The sequence below is a fragment of the Aythya fuligula genome, chromosome Z, assembly GCF_009819795.1.
Source record: "Aythya fuligula isolate bAytFul2 chromosome Z, bAytFul2.pri, whole genome shotgun sequence".
NCBI lineage: Eukaryota > Metazoa > Chordata > Aves > Anseriformes > Anatidae > Aythya > Aythya fuligula.
The window spans coordinates 81,749,783-81,757,020 of record NC_045593.1 but is presented as its reverse complement, the minus strand read 5'-3'; the positions used below and the strand labels follow the sequence as shown (position 1 = coordinate 81,757,020).

Sequence of the window (7,238 nt, the reverse complement as noted above, 5' to 3'; positions counted from 1 at the left end):
CATGGAACTAAGTAATTGTTAGCTCTTGCATTTACATCTCAACACTCACAATATTCAGTTATCAAAACTACAGTTGTAGAAGAGTTCTGCATTTTTAATACCAAGCACACTTCTAACCACTTTAGTTAATAACAAAGCTCAAAAAAAAACAAGGTGAAAAAAGAAAAAAAAAAAAAAAGTTATTTAAAATTACTGTGTTTTGTTTTGTTTTGTTTTGTTTTAAGCTTAGATTTAATCTGTTTAGGAACTTGATTCACAACCGCATTTCCCTTCAGCAATAATGCAGTCAATTGTTCAACACACCCAGCCTAACCTTAGAGCTGCCAGCTTTTTTACGAAATACTGTACTTGCTCCGGCTGTAACCAAACACACCTTCCTATGGCTTTGTCTGAAGAAACTTCTGCTAGATTGAACTTCCTACTCAGACCAGGAAGTCCTCCAACTGCAACAGCTGCTGGCAGGTCTTTCCTGTAATACCAAAAAATTAGCATGATTGTTAGGGAAGGCACAGCATCTAGAATGTTTAATTTATGGTCTGTTTCTTCTGAGATAAATTTACATAAATATATATAGAGATGTCTGTGTATATATATATATTGCATAGGCTGAACGCCTGCATCCCTGCAGTACATGTCCTGAGGAGGGAAGGGTGAGGAGAGATAAAAAGCAGAAGACAGCCGAATAAGCAACAATACTCTAAGATCCAAGGCAAGACTGACACGTCAACAGTCCCTGCAGACAAGGAGCGAATTGCTACAGCCAAAAAGGGCTCTCAGAAAGAGCCACAAACACAGGCAGCCTCCAATCTGCATCCTCCATAAAACGGCTCACAGAGCCCAGCCTGCTGAGCAGAGCCCCTGCGTGCTGCTGTTTTCCTAGGATCCTGTTGCCATCTATAGGATCATCTTATACCTAGGATCCTGTTGTTACTGTAGGATCTTGTCATCCCCGCGATCCAGCTATTCCTACGATCCTGTTATCTCTAGGATCCTGTGGTTATCCACAGGATCTTGTCACCCTTAGGATCCTGATATCCCTAGGGTCCAGCTATCCCTAGGAGCTTGCTATTATCCCTAGAAGCTTGTTGTTATCCCTAGGATCCTGTTGTTACCACAGGACCCTGTTATCCATAGGATCCTCTTGCTATCTCTAGGCTTATCAGGAGGATCCTGTTGTTACTGCTGGGATCCTGTCATCCCTAGGATCCCATTGCCATCCCTAGGATCCTGTTATCTGTAGGATCCTGCTATTATCAGGATGATCCTGCTGTTACTGCTAGGATCCCGATATCCCTGGGATCTTGTCATCCCTAGGATCTTGCTGCTGTCCCTAGGATCCTGTTATGTGTAGGATCCTGCCGTTATCAGTAGGATCCTGTTGTTACTGCTGGGATCCTGTCATCCCTAGGATCTTGTTGCTCCCCCTAGGATCCTGTTATCTGTAAGGTCCTGTTGTTATCCCTAGGATCCTGTCACCCCTGGGATCCCGTCACCCCTGGGACCCTGTTCTTCTCCCTGGAGTCTCGTTATCCCCAGGACCCTGTTGCTACCCCTGGGACCCTGTCACCCCTACAACCTCTCGTCCCCTTTCCCTCAGGGCCGCGCGCGGCGCCCCTGCCGCCCGTGTGCCCGTGTGTCCGTGTGTCTGTGTGTGTCTGTCCGTGTGTCCGTGTGCCCGTGTGCCCGTCTATCTGTGGGTGCACCCCCCAGGGCTGTAAGATGGATGCCGGATCCCTGCCCCACGGCTCCGGATGGCGGCCGGCCCTTTCCGGGGCGGTGCGAGGCGGCGGGGCCGGCCCTGTCCCCGCGGGGCGGCGGGTGGGGAGCGGCGGGCATGGCCGGCAGAGCCCCGCAGCCCCCGGCCGTGCCGCAGCCCCCCGGCGGCGGCCACCACCATCACCCTTACCCCTACCCCTACCCCTACCCGCACCCGGTGGCGGCGGAGGGCGAGGGGCCGGAGGAGGAGGCCGAGGCCTTCGAGCTGCGGCCGCGGGGCCGGGAGAAGGTGCGGCGGAGCGCCTCGAGGGACCGTCCCGACGACATCGTGCTGCTGGCCAGGGACATCCAGGAGGGGGACACGCTGAACGCCATCGCGCTGCAGTTCTGCTGCTCGGTGAGTGAGTGCCTGGGGACCTCGGGTGCTGGAGCACCGGGGTGGAGAAATGCTTCAAAACCACCCGGTCCTAACACAGCCAGCACCCACGGACCCTGTCCCCAAGCGCCACGTCCTGCCTCTCCTGGAGCACCGGGGGTAACGAGAGAGAGGTTTGGGGCTTCAGGCAGAAAGCACAGTTTGCACTGATCGCTGGCATAAATGCGGCGTTTTGCAGCCTTTTATCCTCGTCTTGCTCAGTGAGGTATAGTTAAAAAATACACTTTCGAATTACAAGGTTAGCAGAGGCGGTAGGCATTGATTGTCCTAACTTCTGCCCAGATCTGTGTTTTAAGTTAGAGGGAAAAGGGTCTCCAGGCTTTACTCATACCTACTTCGGTGTCTTCTGATGCAGGATGTCATCCCAGTGAGGATAGGAAGGAGATGAGCTCTGGTACCTTTAGCAGGCACAATTTCTGTATTCGTCCCAGGTGTAGCAAAAATGTACCGACTCCCAGGTATTTAGTTATCACAGAATCACAGAATTTCTAGGTTGGAAGAGACCTCAAAATCATCGAGTCCAACCTCTGACCTAACGCTTATGGTGAGGTTTGTGGCAGTGCCTTCCACATGGGGGGAGTTGCTGTGCCAAGACGAAGCTGCTCATTCTCCAAGCAATATTAAACCCTTGCAGAGTATTGCCCGTGAGGGTGAAGATCTGAACCTCTTAAGAGCAAAACCAAATCTGTTTTGAGGTAGAATAGGCAAAGGGGAGAGCTGACTTTGAGGGAATTGATTGAATGAGGGAATTTTGTTTATAAATATTTATAAATGAGGGAAGATGATAGTGTGTTAAGTTACGTTTTCTTTCTACCTTAGGACTCAAAAGCAGGAGTCATATGCAAAGCAGAGCTGTGGCTAGATGAATCGGAAGCTTGTCATTTGTAATCTTTACTCATTAGTTTTCAATTTAATTAGGAACTCAGAGCCTAAGTCCCATTCATTTGGCAGTTGCCAATGATGGGTTAATACACTTCAAGTGACTGTCTGTGCCTGACTTCCAGTCATCATCTGAAGCATGAGGGTTGTTACCTTGTAATACCTTCTTGGTTATCATTGTTCAGGTTTGCTTTTTAACCTCTTCCCACTTCAGCCTGTTTGACCAGGTATCAGTTATCCCTTTCTTTCATAAGTGGAGAATTTGGTTTCTCAAGAATTTAGAACTTTTAACCGTTTCAGGTCAATGGATCTTTTAAACTTACTTAAACTGTCGTGTTTATTTTTAGGTTGCAGATATCAAGAGAGTGAACAATCTTATCAACGATCAAGATTTTTTTGCCCTGAGGTCTATCAAAATCCCAGTGAAAAAGTTCAGTGTACTGACCGAGACACATGCCTCTCCAAAAGGAAGGCCAGTCCTTCGGCCGGCTCACTGTTCCCCAGAAGTGCAGGAAGCCTCACCTTCCGACAAATTCTCTGCTAACGAGACTGCTGGCAACTTCCTAAAAGAGGTGGATCGAGATATAGAAGAGATCGTGAAGTGCAACGATACGAAGAGAGAGAACCTTAATGAAGTTGTTTCTGCCTTAGCGGCCCAGCAGGTCTGTTTTGAAACTGATGGTAAAACTAAAAAATCCAAGGATCCTTATTACGGAGCGGATTGGGGCATAGGGTGGTGGACAGCTGTAGTGATTATGTTGATCATTGGCATAATAACTCCAGTTTTTTACCTCCTATATTATGAAGTTTTAGTGAAAGCAGATGTCAGTCACCATTCTACAATGGAATCTGCCCATTCCTTTGTCACAGCAGCTTCGCATCAGAAACAAATAGAAAATGGAATGAATCCAGCGAATATTATAAATGTTGATAATCAAGGAGACCTTCAGCCTTACAACCGAAAACCCCAGGCAACTGTCATTCATAGACACATAACATAGCGTTAGATGAAGAGGAAACCACAGAATGCAAAATGCATCTGTAACACAGATGAAATACAGAGGAAATACTTAATGATTTACCCTTATGGGCAGTGTTCCAGCACAAGGATATTTCCGTGGATCATGTAAGCCCATAATGTGCTTCAGGCAGGAGATTTCGATGCAAGATTGGGATATAAATTAAGATAGGAAATTGTCTCTGAAGCTTTGCACTTTTTTTCTATTTTGATAGGCGTGTTTTTTCTAATTAATGATGAGGTGAAAAGGGTAGTTTGAGCTAACACATAAGGAATCTCACTGTACATTTTGCAGCCCGAAGATGGGCATTTGGGGATATCTATCTTTTAAATATCTTAAAGTATTTATAGAGTGCATAGTACATTTGACATTTTAATATCACGTTTACAGTTACCAGATAGGACTACATTCTTATAATTTTATTTTTCTTACAGAATTTTTAAAACTCAGTCATTCCATAATTAACTGCCACTATAAAGCCCTCTTTTTCTTAGATGTCTATGAAAGAGGCCGTAGCTAATACTTAAGCTGGAGGCTTCAAATTTTGTGCCTGTGGTCGACCCATTCTGTAGTACTCTTCAGTATAGGTAGGAGGATAACTTGGTTCCTGTGTATGTCACGCTGTCCTTCAACACGGTCCAGTAGAGAAAGTCTTTTGTTTGAAACTTCACATCCTTCTACTGAAAGCTGACTTGGCTGGACTACTGTTCTCTTCTGCTCAGCTGCATGTGAGAAGAAACAAGTGAAGATGCGTGGCACCTTGCTCTGACTGCTTCATTAGTCTTTATTTTATGGTTATGGCTTTTTCTTCCTCCAGTACATCGCAGTTCAAGAGCAGCTGCTTCTTCAGGCAGCAGCTGCTGAACTGTTTCGGGTTTTGAATATGTCAATGGTCCTTAAAACCTTAAGGACAAGAACCTTGAACACCAACTTCTTCCTGAAATCGCTTGTAAAACCTCAGATGAGGTTCAGAGGCTGCTAGGAAGAAGCAGACCAGCCATAGCTTCAGACTGTTCTTTCACTTATACTCTTCAGCCACTCTGTTCCTGACTGTTTCACTTGATTTCATGGACAAACTTGTTTTTCCCCTTCTTTTCTTCCCTACCTGAAAATACTACAGGAGAAAAATTAAAAAACAAACAAACAAACAAACAAAACTTTTCCTACAGAAAGAAGTAAAGAGGTACTTGTGTACTCTGAATATTATAAAATAAAAACTGAGATGTTGCCTATAATCTTTTGTTATATTTGCCTTGCGGAATAAGGTTTCTATTGTGCTGTTTGTTTGAAGTAATACTTGTTACCAAAGCTGAAGTTATCTGACTTTCATAAGGCTTAGAAATGAAAAATACAATTATCTTTTCAATTTAAACACTATTAGAAACTCTCCGTTGAGTGTCTTGACCAAGTATATGCAGTGTGGAAAAAAAAAAAAAGATAAAGCATCTATTTTTTTTTACTATAGGAAGTATTCCAAAGTGCTTTATCAACTTGAATTTTGAAAGTAAAGGCTTTTGCCAGTATGGGGTAGATATTATTCACTGGCATGCTAAGGGTATCAGCATGAATTGGTTTACTTTCAGTGCAGATTGAAATAGCCGAAAGCCTGAAGGGAAGCATACAGTTGGACCTGTGAGCTCTTGACTAGTGGCTGTGGAAACCTTCGATCAGAGTAGTATCTCTGGAGACAGTGTGGCTGCTCAGTTTCCACAGGAGAAGAGGCGCTCTAAATGAGTGTGAACTTCGTATTTCGCATGCTGCTTGTTTTCAGAGATCTTTTTAAATTTTATTTCTGTGAAAACAATACGGTAATAATGCAAACATGAACATTCAAGCACCAGTTCTGGGTAAGGCTGTGCGAAAGGTTGAGTTGCAAAGTGATTTATGGTGGCTAGCGTGATGTAGCTTCTATGGCTAGAAGCTTAAAAGCAAGCCAACTTTAGGAAGAGGTGATTTGCTCTTGTCCATACAACAGAACTTTGGCCCATTAAGACAGTATCCTGCCAAGCCTGGGACCTGGTGCATAATGAGTCAGTTTTTTTGCTGTTAGGTTATTTGTTGGTCTGTATCTTCCTCCATCAATCTCTGTCTGTTTATGGAACTTTATCCTTTCATTTCTTAGGAAATTGTTGAATAACAAGAGATTAACAAGTGTGATATGCAACACAAGCCTAAGTTACTATCCATACCTTAACAGGCCAGTACTAAATTGCCATCACATCTGAAGTGAACTTAACTTCAGTTGTGGTTTGAGTTGGTCAGAAAGGTCTTTGCTGTTTATATTTAAGAGAAGAGATGCTTTTGTTGGTGGTGTTAGCGCTGAATGCTTCTCTAGTGTCTCAGGCTTCTTTGGGCTTTTATGGTGTTTTAAGGCCTGTGGCTTTGTCACTCAGTTGCTAAAAGTGTGATAGTAAGCATTTATTAGGAAAAAAAAAAAGGAAAGTTTTATTGAAAAATACTATACTCTGACCAAGAGCCTGGCATGTTTTTACTGTTATGTAGCATATGTCACATAGCATATTTTTAAAGTAGAACATTAAATTATGAGAAAACACGGTTAAGTCTTTTTCCAAGATCATGGGACTTCAGGCAGTAGGAACCTACAAGCAGCAGCTGGCTTTTCTATTTGCATGATGTGGGGATTTGTACTGCTTTTTCCAAAGTATGATGTGACTGGCAATGTGTCCCTGTCTATTAGTTCTGAGTAAAATGGGTAACTGCTCTGTATGGAACTAAAATCTGATACAGTAAAGTAATTGTAAAACTAGTCTTTTAGAAATTGACTTTAAAAAAAATGAAAACAAACTGAAGGGTAAATTGTATTACAGCACATTGTTGGTCTGGAAGTTGGTTTTAAATATAAGTGCATATTGCACTGTTGGATCATATGAAATTTTAAATGCTTTAAATCTCCTATATTTTGGAATATGTTGTCAGAAATAATCTTTGTATAACTGTTTTATAAAGGTTCAAACTATAACTTTGTGAAATAATCCTGAGTGAGGATGCAAGTTTTATTTAAAATACTTCTGCTCCTCTAATTTTAGAAGAACATAAGTAATATGCATAAAATAAAGATTTTATTTTAGACTGCAGTGAAACTGGTGCATACAGTGTATTCTTAACTCTCTATATTTTGCATGTGTGCTAGGAGGCCACTGCTCGTATTTGTTTTGGCTAGTTTCTCT

General features: G+C 43.1%; 1 protein-coding gene across 1 annotated transcript; it reads left to right on the top strand.

The window, feature by feature from the left end:
- The first annotated feature begins 1,834 nt into the window (after positions 1-1,834).
- Positions 1,835-5,285, top strand: LYSMD3 (LysM domain containing 3). The gene is made up of 2 exons (XM_032206343.1): positions 1,835-2,113; positions 3,379-5,285. Exons 1-2 carry the CDS (start codon positions 1,835-1,837, stop codon positions 4,030-4,032), a joined length of 933 nt encoding a protein of 310 aa, XP_032062234.1. The 3' UTR covers positions 4,033-5,285.
- Positions 5,286-7,238: the final 1,953 nt, after the last annotated feature.

Excerpts from the sequence above, each read along its gene's own strand:
- LYSMD3 (XM_032206343.1), top strand. The coding sequence starts at position 1,835 with ATGGCCGGCAGAGCCCCGCAGCCCCCGGCCGTGCCGCAGCCCCCCGGC. Across the intron at positions 2,114-3,378 it reads CGCTGCAGTTCTGCTGCTCG|GTTGCAGATATCAAGAGAGT; the intron begins GTGAGTGAGTGC and ends GTTTATTTTTAG.